Raw genomic sequence first — 21,892 nt, forward strand, 5'->3', positions numbered from 1 at the left:
GTTCCCACACCAGGGATTAAATCCGCACACCCTGCAGTGGAAATGCGGAATCTTAGCCACTGGACCGCCAGGGAATCCTGGTAAGTCCCTTAATTCTTAACATAAAAGAAAATCAGCTAACACTTGAGTCAAAACTATATTCCTTTGGCAAAGGCAATGGGGTGAGAAACTTCCTCGTTGAGGGGGATAGAAATCAAACATTTATCAGTGATCTGACTTTGTGACACTATAGAATTATAAAAAACTCACACTAGATTTTGCCAGGCATATCGAGGTTGCAGCCGCATGTAATTTACAACCGAGTTGCGAACCCTTGTCCCTACACATACACTGTTTCTGAGAGCTGGTGTTGACAACCGTGCGGGGCGCAGAGCTGGGCCTGAGGTCCCCGGGGAGCTTGGCTGGGGCGGGGCGGGCGCAGGCGCGCTGTGAGGTCCCCTTCCCAGAGTCGCCGCCAGGGCGCGCGAGAGGGAGCCGGCAGCTTCGCGCTTTGGCCCCCAGCGCGGTCCGTCGCCCGGCGCCGCGGCGGGAAAATCCGACCAGGTCGCCCTGGCGGCCGCGTTTTACTGTCCTGGCGCGCCTTCCAGGTTCCGCCCGCGGTGATGATGGAGCAGGAGGAGTGGGCCGAGGAGCAGCAACACTTCTCTTACCGACAGGTATAGAAGAATGGGGTCCTGGCGGAGCTGGGGAAGGACGGCGTCGAGATTCTGCGGGGAATAAGGCGCCTCCTCAGCCCAGCCTTGTCTTCGTACCGAGGCCCCGGGTCGGAGGTCGAGCTCGGCCGCCTCCGGGCTCTGGCGCCTGCGCAGGAGCTGACCCGGCTGCCGCGGGGGGTGCTGGGAGACGGTTTCCTTGGTTTGGCGGGTCGGAGCTGGGGGTGCTGAGTGGAAGCGAAGATTCGGGGAAAACACCTGCCGTGCACCGGGAGTCCGGCGGCGGAGGCCCTTCTGCCTTTGTGACAGTGCTCAGTCTCCTCGGGCAGGGTTGTTTTGAGGCACGCGGCACGAGCTCTAAAAATGTTGGCTCCTCTAATCGGCGCGTCTATCCTGCGGGGGAGGAGACGGCCTCGGAACCTGGTGCAAACCCGGGCCGTTCGGCTCCGGAACCCATTGGATGTGGGTTCGAATCTCGACTCCGCATAGTGTGTTATGTTGACTCTCCCCGAACTCATTTTCCTAGATGGAAAAATCGGGGTGATAATAACCAGCTCTCGGCGTAGTTGCTGGTATTCAGTCCTTCAGTCAGCACCGCAAATAAAGACCATGTGAGAGAGTCGTGAGAAAAACCAAGAATCTCAGAGGACTAACCGAAGAGAATTGAGAATGAGCTCAGGAAAGGGGCGCTTCCTAAATTTCAGAAGCCATTTACCCACCGCTTCCCTTTATTTTGAAGTTCGAGCCTTCAGAAAAGGTTGCAAAATTAGCGCATTCATCACCCATGTGCCCCTCACCTCGATTTTAACCAGTTAACATTTTGCTGTATTTGCTCCCTACTTCTTTTCTTGAAATTATTTGAGAATTAAATACACTTGATGCTTTACCTTTAAATTTTAATGCTTTAACGTGCTTCTTCCAAGAACAAGGTCATAATCTCTGATCACATTCAGGAAGCTTGATAATTGATAAAATCCTATTATCTAACATGAATCCATATTCAGTTTTACCCAGTTGTCCCAAAGATATTCTTTCATGGTCTTTTTTCTTTCACCCAGGATCCAGTCGGGGATCATGCATTGTGTCTAGTCCTGGCTTTGGTCTCTCCTGGAACGGTTCTCCACCTCCTTTGCGTTTCATGATATTGGTGGTTTCGAAGAGTCCATTCATGGCAAAGATGTGGGAGATAAACTCTTTGAGAGCAGGGACTGTTCTTTTCAGTTTTGTATTCTCAGCCTCTAGGACAGAGCCTAGCTCTCAACAGACAATAAATGCTTACTGAGTAAGTGAGTCAGGCTGCAAAGATGGACTGAGAAATCTGAACCTCATCCTCTGTGCAGTGGCGAACTGATGGAGGATCCCACTGTTCACTCAGCCAGGTGTTCTTGGCACTAGGTGGACAGCCATGAACAGTACTGAAGGGTCCTGCCCTTGAGGAATTTAGAGTCTAGTGACTTAGCCTGTGACCCAAGCCGGTGGCTCATTGGTAAAAAATCCACCTGCAAAGCAAGAAACCTGCAGGAGTCCTGGGTTCCATCCCTGGGTGGGGAAGATCCCCTGGAGGAGGAAATGGCATCCCACTCCAGTATTCTTGCCTGGAGAATCTTGTGGACAGAAGAGCCTGGTGGGCTATAGTCCATGGATCGCAGAGTCGGACACCACTTAGCAACTGAGCACGCACAGGCGTGACTTAGCCTCTATTGGAGAAGGCCCTTAACCTATTCCAGGAAGTTGGAGGAGGGGGAAGGATGGAGGGATGGAGGAATCTTCTGGAGCAATGAGAAGGATCCCTGTCCTGTTCCCCTATCCCTAACCACACCTCTACACATACTAAAAAAAGATGACTTTGGAGGGTCTTTATCCTTCCCAGGGTGGTGGTCTCTTTGTCTCCTTCGACTGACACTTTCACTTACCTGCTCTTGTGACATCTGAAACTAAGGAAGGTAAGTCCCTTTCTTATCTGTCTGGCCTCTCCTCTGAGGCCCTGGACTCGTGTTTTTGCAGTCCCTCCTTGTCTTGCCTCTGCCATGAGCACTTGCTGGTAGAGGTGACGCTGTCTTGGGTTCAGCTATCACCACATCCAGTTCAGCTCCGTCCCCAGCATGGGTGGCATGCACACAGGGCCCAGCAAGTTTGTTGACATGAGACCGAGACCTTGGCATGGCTTTTTGTTTCTTTACTCCTCTGCATGGGGAAGAAGTGTTTTCCAGCACTGGAAGGTGTTGCTGAGGAGCAGTGAGGGTCTTGTTGAGGCGGCTAGCAAACCAGCAAATCAGAAGAGGATCCAGTGTGCCCTCAGGAGCCTTCCACAGTGTTGTCCTGATATTCATCCTTTGTCTCGTCCAGGACTGGGACTGGCAAGGACTTGAAGCACAGGGACCAGTCCTTTTGTATTTGCTTGATTAACTTCCATTTAGGGGCAAAAATCTCTCTTTTTTCACTGGGTTCCCCAGATACCTGGCACATTATTGACCAGGGGATTTTTTTGCAGAAACTAACACCTGTGGCCAGCGATTTGTTATGTAAGTGAATATTGAAACATTTCGGGTCAGTAACATTTAGGTTCAGTTCAGTTCAGTTCAGTCGCTCAGTCGTGTCCAACTCTCCGCGACCCCATGAATCACAGCACGCCAGGCCTCCCTGTCCATCACCAACTCCCGGAGTTCACTCAAACTCACGTCCACAGAGTCGGTGATGCCATCCAGCCATCTCATTCTTGGTTGTCCCCTTCTCCTCCCGCCCCCAACCTTTCCCAGCATCAGAGTCTTTTCCAGTGAGTCAACTCGTCGCATGAGGTGGCCAAAGTATTGCAGTTTCAGCTTTAGCATCAGTCCCTCCAATGAACATCCAGGATTGATCTCCTTTAGAATGGACTGGTTGGATCTCCTTGCAGTATAAGGGACTCTCAAGAGTCTTCTCCAACACCACAGTTCAAAAGCATCGATTCTTCGGCGATCAGCCTTCTTCACAGTCCAAGTCTCACATCCATACATGACCACGGGAAAAACCATTGCCTTGACTAGATGGACCTTGGTTGGCAAAGTAATGTCTCTGCTTTTTAATATACCATCAAGGTTGGTCATAACTTTCCTTCCAAGGAGCAAGCGTCTTTTAATTTCATGGCTGCAATCAGCATCTGCAGTGATTTTGGAGCCCAGAAAAACAAAGTCTGACACTGTTTCCACTGTTTCCCCATCTATTTCCCATGAAGTGATGGGACCAGATGCCATGATCTTTGTTTTCTGAATGTTGAGCTTCAAGCCAACCTTTTCACTCTCCTCTTTCACTTTCATCAAGAGGCTTTTGAGTTCCTCTTCACTTTCTGCCATAAGGGTAGTGTCATCTGCATATCTGAGGTTATTGATATTTCTCCCAGCAATCTTGATTCCAGCTTGTGCTTCTTCCAGCCCAGCGTTCCTCATGATGTACTCTGCATATAAGTTAAATAAGCAAGGTGGCAATATACAACCTTGACGTACACCTTTTCCTATTTGGAACCAGTCTGTTGTTCCATGTCCAGTTCTAACTGTTGTTTCCTGACCTGCATACAGGTTTCTCAAGAGGCAGGTCAGGTGGTCTGGGATTCCCATCTCTTTCAGAATGTTCCACAGTTTATTGTGATCGACACAGTCAAAGGCTTTGGCATAGTCAATGAAGCAGAAATAGATGTTCTTCTGAAACTCTCTTGCTTTCTCCATGATCCAGCGGATGTTGGCAATTTGATCTCTGGTGCCTCTGCCTTTTCTAAAACCTGCTTGAACATTTAGGTAGCACATATTAATACTAACGTGTTAGTACACACCTTCACCCAGTAGGCATTTGGCACATAAATGTGGAATAACTGAGTAAAGTTACACAGGTGCCTCCCAGATACCAGTCTGCCTTTTCTCCCTGCTGACCTATCATCGTCGTTCCTTATTTTTACTTCATTTAAATCATCACCATTAAGTAGGAAGTGATGTTTCTACAAGTCACATTCCAGAGGCCCCATTGATTTATTAGTGCACTGGAAAAGTCACTCAGCCATTATGGAAAGTGCCGAAGGAATTTAGGCTGAGCAGACCCTCTTTTTGGTCTTCATTTTTTAAGATGTGAAGAGCTCTTATTTGCAGTCTTACCCATGAAGTGTTTTGATTTTACTTCAGAGGCTAAAGGCAGCGGTTCACTACACGGTTGGTTGTCTTTGCGAGGAAGTTGCGTTGGACAAAGACATGCAGTTCAGCAAGCAAACCATTGCAGCGATCTCAGAGGTGACCTTCCGACAGTGTGGTACGCAGCCCTGGTCTTCCTGTGGGTGTGTGGAAAGCCTGGAGGTTGATTTTGTCTGGGAGAAATGCGGGTGGGTGTTGTGGCGTGTCTCACCGACAGAGAACATTATCACTGGACACCATTCGTGAAACGTTTCTTCGTTGGCTGTAAGATTCAGTTTATGGGAAGAGCTATATTTTTTCCTATTACAAGATTTATATTTCTTTCTTTCTGTTACACTAACAGGGGGGCATCAGCACTTTTATTTTATTGTTTTAAACCACCCAGAATATTTTTTTTTTTAAACCAGGGCTAGGACAGGCTGCCCTATTTATTTATTTAATTTTGGCTGTTGTGGGTCTTCGTTGTGGCGTTCTGGCTTAGTTGCCTGGCGGCATGTGGAATCTTGGGGACTTTCCTGGTGGCTCAGACGGTAAAGAATCTGCCTGCAATGCGGGAGACGCAGGTTCAATCCCTGGGTCGAGAAGATCCCCTGGACAAGGAAATGGCAACCCACTCCAGTATTCTTGCCTGGAGAATTCCATGGGCAGAGGAGCCTGGTAGGCTAGAGTCCAGGGGGTCACAAAGAGTAGGACACGACTGAGCAACTAACACTTTCACTTTCTTTCATGTGGGATCTTAGTTCCCCGACCAGGTATAGAAACTGTGTCCCTTGCACTGGAAGGCCGATTCTTAACCACTGGACCACCAGGGGAAGTTCTTGGACATTAATTTTTTTGTTTCATTGTTTTATAACTTTTTTATATCACCCACAGTTTGACAGCTGGTATTTGCTTGACTTCAGCGGTGATGAATGTCTTCACAAGCCCTAACTCCTAGCACAATTTAAAATTAAGGGATAGTTTCTAGGGAGGAGAGGTGTAGCCACAATTACCAGAGGTTTGTAAAAAAGGGTGGAGGTGGCAGGGAGGACACAGAGGTGGTAATGAATCCAGCAATGGAATCACCTGAAGGGTCTCCTCTCGCTTTCAAAAGGATTTGTAGTAGTCACTACACTTACTGTAGACATTGAGATTTCACTTTCTGCTTCTGAATTAAGGTTGAGATAGGCTAATTAAAGCACATCTCTTTTTCTCTTTCAGAAAATTTTGCCAAAGACCTTGAAATGTTTGCAAGGTGGGTAGAGAGCCTGATTGTCGGAAGCTGGGCTTGTTTCTGTGCTTTGATGCTCCCCATCTGGTGGTGAATTTCAGGGAAACTTGAACCCCTCCCCGTCCCATGTTTTGCGGAGACCCAGTCTCTAATCATGATTCTGTAAGAATGGAACATCTGCTTTAATCATGTCTATTCAGACTTGATTGGGCATTTTTTGAAGTTTTCCTCGTATTTGTCATTAAGGGAAATGAAGTTATTCAGTTCTAGGTTAAAAAGGTGTGAGTCATGTTTCCAGGATTCTGTGCATGGTGTGCTTGCTTTTAAGACTGTTTCTGCAGGTGGTGTGGTGCTGGGGTGTGAGACTGGTCGCTGGGCTGGGCTGCTTCGTGCATTGTGGGGCAGTGCACAGGTGTCGGGATAATACAGCCCACGGCCCCATCAGCCCTGCATTTGCCTGCTGGCGACAAGTGAGACACACACTCCTTGAAAAGTGTGTGTGACTGGCTTTCAGCTGGTAAAGCGTTAGCTTTTACCGGTGATTTATGCTCCTCTCTTCAATTAGTTCCACAGGTAATTGAAAACAATTGCAGCGAATTGCTTTTATGAAGCAATTTGAATGACGAAGGCCTGAAAGGGCTAAAGCTTTCTAATTTGCTCCCACTTCTGATTTGGTGCCAGCCTCTCCCACACCCCATACTTTTCACCTTTCTCCTATAGCTCTTTGTTTCTTCGATGAATATTCTGAATGAATTAAAGCAGTGGGTTCTCAGAGGGCAGGCTCTAAATCTTGCCTATTCCTGCGTATATGAGTCCCTAAAAACCGCTTAGCATCTTCAGCTTGGCCAAAAGGGATCAGGATAATATATGGGATACTGACGGCTCCTGCGTCTTAACATCGTTAATTCAGGTGGTTGTCCCTTACTTGTGCCCTGCGCCCACCCCCGCCCCAAATCTCCTGTGAAATACATTTACCGCCTTTACTTGCCATCATTTTTTTTTTTTAAAGATTTATTATTTTATTTTATTTTTGGCTGCACTGGGTCTTCATTGCTGCTCCTGGGCTTTCTCAAGTTTCCATACAAGGTCTTCTCATTGAGGTGGCTTCTCGTTGCAGAGCACAGGCCCTAGGCACACAGGCTCTAAAGTTGTGATGCACAGGCTTAGTTGCTCCAGGGTATGTGGAATCTTCCTGGACCAGGGTTCGAACCCATGTCCCCTGAATTAGCAGGCAAATTCTTAATCACTAGACCACCAAGGAAACCCCTTGCCATTTCTTTTCTTCTTCTTCTTTTTTTTTGACCATGCTATGGGGCTTGTGGGATCTTAGTTCCCTGACCAAGGATCAAACCCACACCCCCTGCATTGGAAGTATGGCGTCTTAACCACTGGACCAAGGAAGTCCCTCTTCTTTTTTTTTTTAAATGAGTCCTTTATATTACAAAGGAAGACACAAAAATGTAAATTTTTAGACAAATGGTTATTTGATTTGAACATAGAGTTTATCAGTATAGATCAGAGTTTTTTCACCTCAGCACTGCTGACATTTTGGACTGGATGATTTCCTCATTCTGGTGATGGCTGTCCAGTGCATTGTAGGGTATTTAGTGGCATCCCTCACCTCTACCCACTAGATGCCAGTAGCAAGTCCCCAACTGTGAGCTTCCTCCTCATTTCTGTGTTAGCTGTAGGAAAAGACAATGACAAATTTTAAATACTAGAAATAAAATGAAATTAGAGCTATTTAGCATTGTAACATGTTAAGTTTTCAGGTACTATGTGTTTTTTATAGTTGAGAAGCCTACTTCCTTTTGCTGGGCCCTGGGGCAGAGAGGTAGGCTTCCCAGGTGGCGTAGTGGTAAACAACCTGCCTGCCAATGCAGGAGATGTAAGAGACCCAGGTTCGATACCTGTAGGGAAAATCCCTTCCAGGAGGGCATGGCAACCCACACCAGTATTCTTGCCTAGAGAATCCCAAGAACAGAGGAACCTGGCAGGCTACAGTCCAAGGGGTCACAAAGGGTAGGGCATGACTAAAGCGACTTAGCATGCACACGGGGCAGAGATGTGTGGGCATCACTTAGACTGTTAGCTGCACAAGGAAGGATGCATCTTTTGGGTAAAGGCGTCTGTGCAGAGGTGTCAGCTGCTGCTCTCTGAGCCAGACTGTCAGAGGCTTTACTTAGAGATGTTTCCTCTTCCGCGGGGCTCAGGGATGTATACCAGCACTCCTTAGACTTCCTCCTAAGAACTCTGAGCTAATTCAAGTGCAGATTTTCTTTGAAGACTTATCTGTTGTCTTAATTTTACATTGTCAAAATATTCCATTAAAAAAATAATCCTGTTTTAAAGTTTATCACTGAATAGGACTCCCTGGTGGTCCAGTGGTTAAGACTCTAAACTTCCAATGCAGGGGGCCCCAGGTTCAATCCCTGGTTGGGGATCTGCATGCCATGGTGTGGGGGAAAAAATGTTTATCACTGAATAAATTAAAAAAAGCTTCCCTGGTAGCTCAGTCAGTAAAGAATCTGCCTGCAGTGCAGGAGACCTGGGTTTGATCCCTGGGTCTCGAAGATCCCCTGAGAAGGAAATGGCAACCCACTCCAGTATTCTTGCCTGGAGAATCCCATGGACAGAGGAGCCTGGCGGGCTACAGTCGGTGGGGTTGCAAGAGTTGGACACAACTTAGCAACTAAACCACCACTACTGAATAAAATTGATAGTCCCAGAGGGTCACCTTTATCCTGTGGTTTTGAGTTTTCCCTGTTACATAATCCCTGCTCCTGTATCAGCCCAGTTTGAGAAATCTGAAATATATACTGCTATTTCAGGTTGGCTACCTATTAAATAGTCTCTGGAGGCTGGGAACCTAACTAGTATTTGTAACAATGTTTCTATGAATAAAATGCACTTAAATTGTAAATACTATAAACTCAGTTCAGTTCGGTTGAGTCGCTCAGTCGTGTCCCACTCTTTGTGACCCCATGAATCACAGCACGCCAATCCTTCCTGTCCATCACCAACTCCCGGAGTTCATTCAGACTCATGTCCATCGAGTCGGTGATGCCATCCAGCCATCTCATTCTCTGTTGTCCTCTTCTCCTCCTGCCCCCAATCCCTCCCAGCATCAGAGTCTTTTCCAGTGAGTTAACTCGTTGCATGAGGTGGCCAAAGTATTGGAGTTTCAGCTTTAGCATCAGTCCTTCCAGTGAACACCCCAGTTCACCTATAAACTTTGGAAAATAATCTCTCCACTTAAGTTGTGAATTTCCTTCATTTAATGTCTCAGTCAGTTCAGTTCAGTCGCTCAGTCGTGTCCGACTCTCCGCGACCCCATGAATCACAGCACGCCAGGCCTCCCTGTCCATCACCAACTCCCGGAGTACACTCAAACTCATGTCCACAGAGTCGGTGATGCCATCCAACCATCTCATTCTCCGTCGTCCCCTTCTCCTCCCGCCCCCAACCTTTCCCAGCATCAGAGTCTTTTCCAGTGAGTCAACTCGTCGCATGAGGTGGCCAAAGTATTGCAGTTTCAGCTTTAGCATCAGTCCCTCCAATGAACACCCAGGACTGATCTCCTTTAGAATGGACTGGTTGGATCTCCTTGCAGTATAAGGGACTCTCAAGAGTCTTCTCCAACACCACAGTTCAAAAGCATCGATGCTTCGGCGATCAGCTTTCTTCACAGTCCAAGTCTCACATCCATACATGACCACGGGAAAAACCATTGCCTTGACTAGACGGACCTTGGTTGGCAAAGTAATGTCTCTGCTTTTTAATATACTATCAAGGTTGGTCATAACTTTCCTTCCAAGGAGCAAGCGTCTTTTAATTTCATGGCTGCAATCAGCATCTGCAGTGATTTTGGAGCCCCCAAAAATAAAATCTGACACTGTTTCCACTGTTTCCCCATCTATTTCCCATGAAGTGATGGGACCAGATGCCATGATCTTTGTTTTCTGAATGTTGAGCTTCAAGCCAACCTTTTCACTCTCCTCTTTCACTTTCATCAAGAGGCTTTTGAGTTCCTCTTCACTTTCTGCCATAAGGGTAGTGTCATCTGCATATCTGAGGTTATTGATATTTCTCCCAGCAATCTTGATTCCAGCTTGTGCTTCTTCCAGCCCAGCGTTCCTCATGATGTACTCTGCATAAAAACAAGAGACCTCTTCAAGAAAATTAGAGATTCCAAGGGAACATTGCATGCAAAGATGGGCTCGATAAAGGACAGAAATGGTATGGACCTAACAGAAGCAGAAGATATTAAGAAGAGGTGGCAGGAATACACAGAAGAACTGTACAAAAAAGATCTTCACGACCAAGATAGTCACGATAACGTGATCACTGACCTAGAGCCAGACATCTTGGAATGTGAAGTCAAGTGGGCCTTAGAAAGCATCACTACTAACAAAGCTAGTGGAGGTGATGGAATTCCAGTTGAGCTATTTCAAATCTTGAAAGATGATGCTGTGAAAGTGCTGCACTCAATATGCCAGCAGATTTGGAAAACTCAGTGCTGGCCACAGGACTGGAAGAGGTCAGTCTTCATTCCAATCCCAAAGAAAGGCAATGCCAAAGAATGCTCAAACTACCGCACAGTTGCACTCATCTCACATGCTAGTAAAGTCATGCTCAAAATTCTCCAAGCCAGGCTTCAGCAATATGTAAACCGTGAACTTCCAGATGTTCAAGCAGGTTTTAGAAAAGGCAGAGGCACCAGAGATCAAATTGCCAACATCCGCTGGATCATGGAGAAAGCAAGAGAGTTCCAGAGAAACATCTATTTCTGCTTCATTGACTATGCCAAAGCCTTTGACTGTGTGGATCACAATAAACTGTGGAACATTCTGAAAGAGATGGGAATCCCAGACCACCTGACCTGCCTCTTGAGAAACCTGTATGCAGGTCAGGAAGCAACAGTCAGAACTGGACATGGAACAACAGACTGGTTCCAAATAGGAAAAGGTGTACGTCAAGGCTGTATATTGTCACCTTGCTTATTTAACTTATATGCAGAGTACATCATTTAATGTCACCTAATATTAACATGGTAAAGATGCAACATTTTGAAGAAGATAGGTAGTCTACAGTAAATGAATTCTAGGGGCATTTATGTTGTTGTTCAGTCACTAAGTCGTGTCAGCCTCTGCCACCCCATGGACTGCAGAATGCCAAGCTTCCCTATCCTTCACCATCTCCCGGAGTTTGCTCAAACTCTTGTCCATTGAGTTGGTTATGCCATCCAACCGTCTCATCCTCTGCTGCCCTCTTCTCCTCTTGCCGTCAGTTCCCAGCATCAGGGTCTTTTCCAATGAGTTGGCTCTTCACATCAGGTGGCCAGAGTATTGGCGCTTCCGCATCAATCCTTCCAATGAATATTTAGGGGCATTTTGGGAATAGTCTTTAAAACCTGTGTTGCTAAAAGTGTTGGATGAAAAATTGCTTTGTTATGTTCTCTAGAGTAATTTTCTGGAGCCAGAGGTTTGATTTAGGAGAATCTGTAGTGTGCGGTGGCTGGCATAGGATGTCCTTGCCCCTCCATCTGGGAAAGTGGTATCATTAAAACATGGTGCAGAGAAACCAGATGACCAGTCAAGTGTTGGAGAGGGTTGGCTCTGCTGTTTCCTGAATGTTTCTTGTGATCATATACGCTGATCTTACGCTGAATAGTTCAGTGCTGCTTCCTCCTTACTTTGTTCAGCCCTTTAGGAAGATGGTAACACCAACAGAGCAGCTTGTTTTGTGATACAGATGAGGGCCACAGTGTGTCTGTGGCTCCTGACATCCTCCACGCAGGGCACCTCTGGACCGGCTTTGTGGTCTCTATTCTGTCACCTTCTGTCTGACTCCACCCCCCCCGCCCCACCCGCTTTCCTCTGTGCTCATCCTTGCAGGCAGCTAATGAGAAGTTATCTTCTGACATGGATATTATCCCAGGATAGGCAGATACTCTCTGTTATGATGAGATGGCACGTGATCTTTTCACATTTGGCAGGATGTGAAGGACTAATCTGGCCAAATTACAGAATATAATTTCTATGAGTTTTATCTTTAAATCAACAGATATTTAGTGAGGACTTGCCATGTGCTGGTCACTCTGATAGTCATTAAGAACACAAAGATTCCCCCTTATTCCAACTTAAAAAGTTCCTACTTATTTTTGGAGGAAGTTAGAAATGACAAGAAAGGGTGTAATTAGGGTAATAAATTATTGAATAGAGCTCATTGTCTCAGATTACCTTTTAAAGCAGAGATAAGAGAACTGGAACAAGAACTTGAGTCCGCGTTGTGAGCAAGAAACAAACTCTAGCTGAAACGCTGTTCTTTGTCCTAGCTGGGCTGTTGTCACGGACTCATTATCTCCTAGTTAGGGAGAGACAAGAGCACAAGCTTTGACCTGTAATGTAGCTTTTGGAGAAGAGCATTAGGATCTTGGTATAAGCGAAGCCGTGCTTTGTGGAAATTCTGTTTCTTCTATTTAGCGTTCATTTAAGCAGCAATGATCTTTGTATTGCGAGCTCTGTGCTATTTTCTCTTTTCACTGAAGGTGCCTCACAGACCGGCTTCTTTTTGCATGGTGGTCGCTGTGCTCACTGAGCAAGCAGGCCATTTGGGAAGGCTTGAATGCCTCTCACTCCTCTCCATGCTCACATTCTCCACATACCCTTGGCCCTCCAGAGGAGGTGGACAGACCGGCTTCTGCTTGCTCTCAGTCTCTTTATTTAATTGGTGTCTTGGCTCATCACTTCACTCATTTCTGTGTCACTGTCACTTAACGACCCTCACCTGAAAAGATAGGCTACTTAGAGATCCTGCTGGTGTGAAGTCTGGCCATGAACTTTTGTGTTTCATCAAAACTTTAAATAATATGAAACATTTTGGCGAATTGTTTCTGCGCTTTCTACAGACATGGGAAAAGAAGCACAATTAACACTGAAGACGTGAAGCTCTTAGCCAGGAGGAGTCATTCACTGGTGAGAGATGGATTTCTTTCCTCACTCCCCTTTCCCATCAGAATACATTATTCCCAATTAATCACTGGCGTCCACGAAGTGATTCCCCCAGGGCACCTTGCGTTAAAAATGAGACACGCTTCAACCACTCAGACCTGCCCGTAATTTACAGTCTTCCTTTCACGATGATGGATCTTGCTAAGCCAATTTGAAATTTTCTAATCAGTGCTCTGTAGATTTCATAATTTGCCTTTTCTGTAATATCTGAAAACTTCGGTCCCATGTTTCAGCTACAGCATGGTGTCAGAGACAGGTCACAGGCTAGAGTATCTAGGGGGTGGTTTTGTTATGGAGCCCACAGTTTTGGTGGGCCAGGTGTGGAAGGAGTATCAGTACATCTGGGGTGTGCAGGCAGTTGAGCACATTTTCTGTCTTTTCGGAGACGTCTGCCGTCATCCCAGCCATGCCCTCACTTTACAGGTGATGTTGTGATCGTCCCAGGCTAGTGGCTGTAGCTAATGGCAGATCCAGGATGCCTGTGAGGTTTCCTGACTTAATCTGATCTTAGCAGTCAAAATACTTTTACGTCCCTCTCCAGGATGTGAGCTCCACAAGGACAGGGATTTTTATGTCTTTCTTCTCGACTCCATCTGCCATGCCTAAAAAAGGGCATGACCCACAGTAGGGGCTCATGAGTAGTTGTTGAATGAATGAACTTGTGTAGCACTTGACATTTCACACAGAACTTCTGTAGGTCATATTTTACACACATTATTTAAAGCTCACAACCACCCTATGAGGGTTTTTCGTAACATGACTAATTAGCCCCATTTTATAGGCCAGACTCCTAGAATTAAGTAATTTCCCAAAGTTAAATATGAAATTTTCTGGTTGACAGCTGACCCTTAACCTTCAAACCCTGAATCCAGTACTGTTTCCACTGGACTTTTTTTTCTGTCTCTGCTCTTCTAATATTGTTTCTCTAAAGTTGGTGATGGACAGGGAGGCCTGGCGTGCTGTGATTCATGGGGTCGCAAAGAGTCGGATATGACTGAGCGACTGAACTGAACTGAAAGTTTAAGTCAAGGTTAAGGATGATACGATTCCTAATAGCTCCAGTGCCTGGTGGTGCTGCGTATCAGTGGAAAAGACATTTTTCTCTCCTCCAAAATTCTCTCTCAGAACTGTAACTTGGTCAGCTTCAGTAAGCAGTTTCTATCTTTTGCAAGGAATTGTCAATGCAAGTCATCTTAGACTATTAATTGGGAAGTTTCCTGCATATTGCGTATGTATTTACCTCAGAATGTTGTTTTAATTTTGGACTGTTAAATTTTTTTCATCTGACAGAAGCCTATTACTGAAGAGTTGCAGCTAAATTTGTGCATTTGACTAAATCTTCCCTGAGGGCAAGGACCTTGTCTTATTACCCTTGTGTCTCTAGGATCTAATACACAGGAATTGCTCAGTAATTTTAGTTGGGTAAATTTAGGGCTTTTGACGTTATTTGTGCTTTGTAGAGTATATTTGTGATTGGCATGCCTTTTGTAAACGACAAGTTTTAATTCTTCTGATTGTTCAAGGAACTCCTATGTGAGTAAGCAGTGAGCTGACTTTTGTCGTTGCTTCCTTCCAGAAAAAAAAATTCTGTGTTTAACTCTGAGGAATGTAACCCCGGGTGGAAGTGGTTGGGAAATGGCATAGATTTTTTTCTCCCCAACTAGACTTATCAATGGCTTTATAATCAGGTAAAAATGTAATTTAAAAAATATTTTTTGTAGCTAAAATACATCACAGAGAAGAATGAAGACATCGCTCAGCTTAACCTGGAAAGGAAAGCAAAGAAGAAGAAGAAGTTGGAGGATGAAAACAGAAGTTCAGTGGAGTCAGCTGAGGCTGGTGTAGAGGAAAGTGAGAATTAAACCCTGTTGCCATTTGGAGAAAGCAGCCTTCAGCAGGCAGAGTGGCTAAAAGCACATATTACCAATAGAGGGTTCTGAAAGGATAAGTGGAGATTAAAAGACAAAAGGCTTGGGTGATTTTTGCATTGTACTCTCCAAGTCATTGACTACAAAAGCTGGTTTAAAAGAGAAGTGGAAACTCTTAAGCAAAGTAGTTCCATGTCTTACTGAAGCTCATGAAAAGGTCATGTGTTTGAATGGTATATCTTGGAAATTGTATCTATTGTGTTAATAAAATTATGTTAGCAAATCCATATGGTTGACTTTTTCAAGCAAAAAAATCATATGTTCATTCTTTTATATAGTTTTTGAGGCTGACAATCAGTGAAAGATGTCCAAAGCTATGTGCATTTAGTCCCTTTTTGACTGCACCATGCAGCTTGTGGGATCTCAGTCCCCCAACCAGGGATTGAATCTGGGTTCTCAGCAGGGAAATTGCCGAATCCTAACCCCTGAGCCAACAGGGAAGTCCACCAATGTTGTTTTTAAACACATGTCACTTACGATCATAAGGTAAAAGGTTGGATATTTGGAAATCGTCCTTTTCACTGTTTAAAGGTGACTTTCTTCAGAAACAGTTCATGTGACTTTTCTCTGGCTATTTTGTAATTGTGGTTGGCCACACTGGATGGAACTTCTGCTTGAGAAGAAAGTCTGACCACTCCTCCAAAACAGTTCAGCGTGCGTCTTCTGTTTCAGGTTGTGAGAGATGATGCTTCCAGGAATCCCAGGTCTGCTGTCTTCTCCTTGGGGTTTCTCAGAGGGCCAGGGCGAGCGTGTCTTTTAACCCATTGGGACAACAGTGGCAAAGAAAAGGGACTGGCATTTACAGAGCCCGTTCTGTGTGCCAGGTCCTATTCTAGGTGTTCCAGATAGTATTTTTTCACACATTTTCATAGTATTTTTATTTAGTTTAAAATACTGGTTTATTTATTTGGCTGCACCAATCTTAGCTGTGGCACAAAGAAAGTTTAGTTGCGGCATGTGAACTCTTAGTTGAATGGGATCTAGTTCCCTGACCAGGGATCGAACCCAAACCCCCTGCATTAGGAATGTGGACTCTTAAGTCACTGTACTACAGGGAAGTCTCAAGTGGTCCTACCACACATTCTTCAGGGATTATAACACAGGGGTGGTCAGACTTTGTAAGGAGTAGCTGGGTGTAACCCTGAGTTCTCGTTGCCCACTGCATGTTCTGCTCAGGGTTTAGTTTACTCTGGCGTGTCCATGCGATGTCAGTCATCCTTTCCCATTCCATCTTAGCTGACCGTTGGCAGAAAGGAGTTGTAGGGCTCTTTCTCACAGGCTTGCTTCCTTAGAGTCCTGGAAGCTCATCTGAACTTTAGACTTATTAACTGTATAACCAGCTGACTGGCCATGTAAAGCAACACATGTCTTTGAAATACATGTGGCCTGGTTACATAGTTGGGGCAATTTACATTTATAATGTTTGTCTTCCCTGTTACACCAACTCCTCAAAAAAAAGATGAAATAAAAGATCTTGCGTTAATTTTTTATTACTAAATTAACAAACCAGGGAAGTTCCAAAGCATCCCCTTCTATACACAGCAACAGCTGGAATATGCTGGTCGACACTTGTCTCATACAGCTGGTACCTAGAAATTTGGGAAAGTGTAATCAGGGTCTGCTTACTGCCTTTACTGAATTGTGGAATCTGTAAAGAACCCTTAGAGGTCATGGAGTCCAGTCTTCTCACCAAGTAGGAAGCCCTTCTACAGCACTGATGACTAAGGTCCCCTAGGCTCTCCTGAACTCCTCAGGTGCAGAGTGCCCTTTCTGTTAGTGGACACTAATTGTTGTAAGTTTCTTCAGTGTGTAGAGAACACTCTTTCACCTTCTATCTAGGTCCTAGTTTTGCCTTTTAGAAGAAACAACCTCCCTTTTTCAAGATAATCCAATACAGAGTCCCCTTTAATCCAAGTTCCCATAGTACATCTTTTCAGAAACACACTTTCTTGCATAAAACATTAGATTGTCAGCTCCCTATAGGCAGGCTTTGAAATGGTGATCACTTGGTGCCTTGTGTAGGGCCAGACACACACACACACACATGACAGGTGCCCCATGAATACTAGGTCCCTGGAGCCTGAGATGAGCGGCGGGGGCACACGGGAGGAGAAGCCCTTGCTTGGGTTTCGTGGCTCTCACCAGGGATTTCCATTGTTTTGTGGTGGGGAACTTTTCTTTATACTGTGGGGAATAAGGACTAAGGACTTGGAATATCTTCTTTTTTTAAAAAAAAATTATCTTTTGGCTGTGCTGCTGCTTTGCTGCTGTGAGCAGGCTTTCTCTTGTGGTGTGTGGGCTTCTTATTGCAGTGGCCTCTTGTTGCAGAGCACAGGCTCTCGGGTACCTGGGCTTCGTTGCTCTGCAGCATCTGGGATCTTCCTGGACCAGCCAACAGACCACCAGAAAGGTCCCAGGATATCGTCTTAGTGACAGTTCCTGATGTGAGTCCTGTTGTGTTTTTCCGCTTGTGTTAGGTGCTTATCATGATCTTATTTGATTCTCACAATTCTATGATGTAGGCAGTAGGTACTGTTTTTATCCCTATTTTATAGATGAGGAACCTGAGACCCTAGAGAGGTTAATTAAATGGCAAAACCAGGATTTTAGTCTAGAACCCTCACCTTGGAGTACTAAGATATATCGCCACCTCCTTGAAAGCAGCCAGTAACAAGATCACACAAAGCCTTCCCTGGCCTGCAGCGCACACCCTTCCTTGGCACATGTCACACTGAAATTTTACTTTTCTCTCATTTGCAGAGCATGTATCCTGCCCCTTAGGCTGGAGCAGCCCTGTCGGGGTGGATGGTCTTTGTCCTTCTATGTAGTACATGCTAGGTGTTCAGTGTTCAATGAGTTCATGGAACAAAATCTTCAAAATATTCTAAAGCTATAAGAAGCTGGGTGAGCTACCATGATTCTCTCATCTGTAAGAATATATGAAGTGAAAGTCAGTCATGTCTGACTTTTTGCGACTCCATGGAATATACAGTATATATACAAAATATATAAGAATACACTCAGAGGAAAAAAGTGGGAAAGGACTATATGCACCTCCTTCACGTTTCATGGCTCAGTCAAGATGGTAGATGACAAACTGGTTCTGCCTCCATTATTTCCCATTAAATTTTTAAAATGTTGAACTGGTTTCAAATTTAAAAGACATGAAAGTGAAGTGGAAGTTGCTCAGTCCTGTCCGACTCTTTGTGACCCCATGGACCCCATACAGTCCTTGGAATTCTCCAGGCAAGAATACTGAAGTGGGTAGCCCTTCCCTTCTCCAGGGCACCTTCCCAACCCAGGAATCGAACTGGGGTTTCCTGCATTGCAGGTGGATTCTTTACCAACTGAGCTATCAGGGAAGCCCTAAGAATATCTAAACGTTTTAAAATATCATTTGTGGGAATTAGGCAAAAAAAAAATTTAGGTATCAAAAAAGGACTAAAGCAAGATGCACTTTATGGCCCACAGTGGGTCATTTGGCTGTGCTGATCTTACCTAGCATCTTAACAAATGTGCAATGCAATGAAATTTAAAGTTGAGATTTCCCTTGTGGCGGGGTGTGAACCAGCACTTTGGAAAACTGAAAGTGTCAGCGTTCACCTCTGGAACATGTCGTCAGTTCTTTGGTCACTTTACTTCCCTTTAGAACCCGGCCTCTGACGTCATCTTAGTAGGTTTGTGGTGGATGTTTCTGATTTTCCTAGCTGTCTCAGGTGGAGAGGGTCTGTACATTTGTCTGTGTGATTCTGAACCTGGGACCCTCAAGGAGGAACCAGGGGTGGCAGAGACAGCTTGATGTTGTGGATTCTCAGCAGTGGAGCTGTTGTCAGAAGGAGAGGAGACCCTGGGAGCTGGTCAAGTGTAGGGCATTCACTGGGCTTCCCTGGGGGTCTAGCGGCTAAGATTCCAGACTTCCACTGCAGGCAGGGTGGGGTGAGGTGTGTGTGTGTGGGGGGATGGGCATGGGTCGGGGAAGTTCCACATGCCTCGAGGTGTGGCCAAGAAAAGAAGAATCTATCTGCATTTCCACCTTAATAAGGTGGCTGATGCAAAGAGATGACTCATTGGAAAAGACCCTGATGCTGGGAAGGATTGAGGGCAGGAGGAGAAGGGGGCAACAGAGGATGAGATAGTTGGATTGCATCACCGACTCAATGGACATGAATTTGAGCGAACTCCAGGAGACAGTGAAGGACAGGGAAGCCTGGAGTGCTGCAGTCCATGGGGTGGCAAAGACTTGGACACGACTTAGCAATTGAATGACAACAAAAGGTGATTTGGGTCCACATCACAGTTTGGGAAAGCCTGGGCCAGAGGACCGTGACCTGCTGGCGGGGAGGTGGTGCTGGGGAACCAGCATGTGGTGGCCCGAGGTGGTCTGCTGAGACCAGTGGATGCTCAGTGGCTCCCAGAGTCCTCACCATCTCCTTGAGCTGATTCAGTCATTCTTTCATGTGGCAAAATTGCAGATTTTAAGTTCCTTTGTTGTTGAAAGTGTTAGTTGCTCGTTCGTGTTTGACTCTTGTGACCTCATGGACTGTAGCCCGCCAGGCTCCTCTGTCAATGGAATTCTCCAGGTAAGAAGACTGGCGTGGGTTACCATTCCCTTCTCCAGGGGATCCTGCTGACCCAGGGATCGAACCCAAGTTTCTTGCTTTAGCAGGCTGATTCTTTACCACTAGCACCACTTGGAAGCAGGAGGTGTTCCCTGTTGTTCAGTTGCTCAGTCATGTCTGACTCTGTGCGACCACATGGACTGTAGCACACAGGCTTCCCTGTCTCCACTATCTCCCGGAGTTTACTCAAATTCATGTCCATTGAGTCAGTGATGCCATCCAACTGTCTCATCCCCTGTCGCCCCCTTCTCCTGCCCTCAAACTTTCCCAGCATCAGGGTCTTTTCCTGTGAGTTGGCTCTTCTCATCAGGTGGCCAAAGTATTGGAGCTTCAGCTTCAGCTTCAGTCCTTCCAATGAATATTCAGGTTGATTTCCTTTAGGATTGACTGTTTCTATCACCATAAGCTCCTTATTCAAGGCTAATTTTGTATTATGTTAAATCACTTGGTTTTGTTCTCAAGACTTCCTGATTGCTTTGGCATAATTGCGAGGAGGTGGAACTTCCAGGCAAGTGCACATGCATCCCCAAGTAGGAGCAAATCCACTCTTGACACAGGAAGAGCGCCGAGGCTTTAATGAAGGGGTTAAATCCAGTCCTGAAGCACTTTTGTGGCAGTGATTGCTCAGGCTCGTGCGTCACCACTTGAATGTGAGGGGAGAGGGGGTACAGGCTTTAGATAGGCATATATACAAAAAAAAACCCACAGCTGCAGGTTGAGCTGAAAATAGCCCCCTCAGTCTGCAGGGAAGAGACTCAAGTCCACAGAGCACTGGTTTCAGGGGCTGCCAAGCAGGATGAGCAGCCCCAGAGCTGGAGAGAAGTACCAGCCAGCCTGCAAGATGCTGCCCCTCTGCTTGCTGCTGCTGCTGCTGCCCTCTGGGGCCGCCACTGCCCTCTCCCCAGAGGGCGGCCTCGCCGGCCACGAGAGCGGGGTGAGTAGTCTGACTCGGCTGTGTGCTCACCCTCTTGTGAGCTGTCCCTTCCCTTGGCACATCTGGCCACCCCGTGGATCCCCCCTCTTCTCTGTGTGCACAGGACAGACTGTAGGGCTGGACTTTGCCGTGTGCCCCTCAGCTGCCCTGTGCTGTGATATCCACATAGCCCATTGACTCACCATCAACTTCAGTCATTAGGAAACTTGTTAGAAAACGCTGACACTAAGGGGAGCTTCCTCAAGCTAGTGATCTCCATCTGCCAGGCTTTGAAACGCAAAGCCATCACGCTTGTCTATTGCAGTGCAGTTGGTCTACTGCTGCTGCCACCGCGGTGTTAGTCACACTTACTTTAGAATCTTAATTTATACATACAGCGCAGGTTCTCACTGGCTTAGATTAATTGACATCATTACATTTTCCATTGTGAGAAGTTGTAACTTTATGAGGTGATTTTACTTCTCTTTTTTTTCATTTTGAAAAACTTCCAAGAAAGAGTACATAAAGTTGACCATTAAAAATGGATTTTTCTCTGAAATTAGCAGCTGAGTTCCAGACAAGCCATTCATCATCAGCTTACTCCTTAAAGCTTTCTAAGGAGTCTGAAAGGCCAGAATATAATGTCTCAATCTGATCTGTCTTAAAAAGCAATTTGTGGACAGCCAGGACTAAGTCCAGAGATGGAGAGATGGGAAATCAAGCGAAAGGAGCCTCATCTAACTTCGGGGGCTTCTTACCTGCCAGTCACTTGTCACCGAAAAGGAGACATCACCCAACCTCTTATAATTAAAAAGATTAGGGGCAAAACAAACAGATTGTTTCCCTTGATTGAATATATTCAAGTTTTTCTTTTCTCTAATTAGAGCAATTCTCTTGAGAGGTTCTCTTAACTTTGCGTGCATGCTAAGTCGTTTCAGTCGTGTCCCTTAACTTTCTCATCCTTTAAATGGCAATATGGTTTGTTGTTCTGGAGCATCATTTTTTTTTTAAAGGAAAGAATTATATATATTAATGCTGGCTGAATCAGATGATTTGTTTTTCCTTTGTCCTCTGCTTCTTTTTAAAAGCATGTGCAGGAAGTGGCAGAAATAAAGACAAACAGCCTGTTGACTTTCCTTGCGTGGTGGTACGAGTGGGCCTCCCAGGCCAGGGCAGTGCCCTTTGTAGGAGGGGAAGCCAGGGAGGTGTCCAAACGGCAGGAAGGCACACCCCTCCATCAGTCCACGCGCCAAGATAAAACGCCCTGCAAGAATTTCTTCTGGAAGACCTTCTCCTCCTGCAAGTAAAATTCCACCCATAACTACTCGTGCAAAGAAGTATAACAATGGATCTGAATAAAATGATTAATAAGCAGCTGTGATATTTCTTCTTTGTGCAGTTGTCT

The 21,892-nt window shown here is 45.7% G+C and overlaps 1 protein-coding gene across 3 annotated transcripts; it reads left to right on the forward strand.

Moving 5' to 3' along the window:
• The first annotated feature begins 515 nt into the window (after nt 1-515).
• LOC129551522 (centromere protein S) lies at nt 516-21,892 on the forward strand. 3 transcript variants are annotated; one of them, XM_088845439.1, is made up of 5 exons: nt 516-656; nt 4,799-4,922; nt 6,005-6,038; nt 12,925-12,991; nt 21,576-21,809. In XM_088845439.1, the coding sequence occupies exons 1-5, from the start codon at nt 603-605 to the stop codon at nt 21,792-21,794; spliced, it is 498 nt and encodes a 165-aa protein (XP_088701565.1). In that variant the 5' UTR covers nt 516-602; the 3' UTR covers nt 21,795-21,809. The 3 variants fall into 3 exon arrangements, with proteins under 3 accessions (XP_088701565.1, XP_055275514.1, XP_055275515.2); XM_055419539.2 differs by lacking the exon at nt 21,576-21,809 and adding an exon at nt 14,749-15,176; XM_055419540.2 differs by lacking the exons at nt 516-656; nt 4,799-4,922; nt 6,005-6,038; nt 12,925-12,991 and adding an exon at nt 20,327-20,508 and having other exon boundaries at nt 21,576-21,892.

The sequence above is a fragment of the Moschus berezovskii genome, chromosome 17 (assembly GCF_049115385.1).
Source record: "Moschus berezovskii isolate FMDL1 chromosome 17, NW_MosBer_1.0, whole genome shotgun sequence".
Lineage (NCBI taxonomy): Eukaryota > Metazoa > Chordata > Mammalia > Artiodactyla > Moschidae > Moschus > Moschus berezovskii.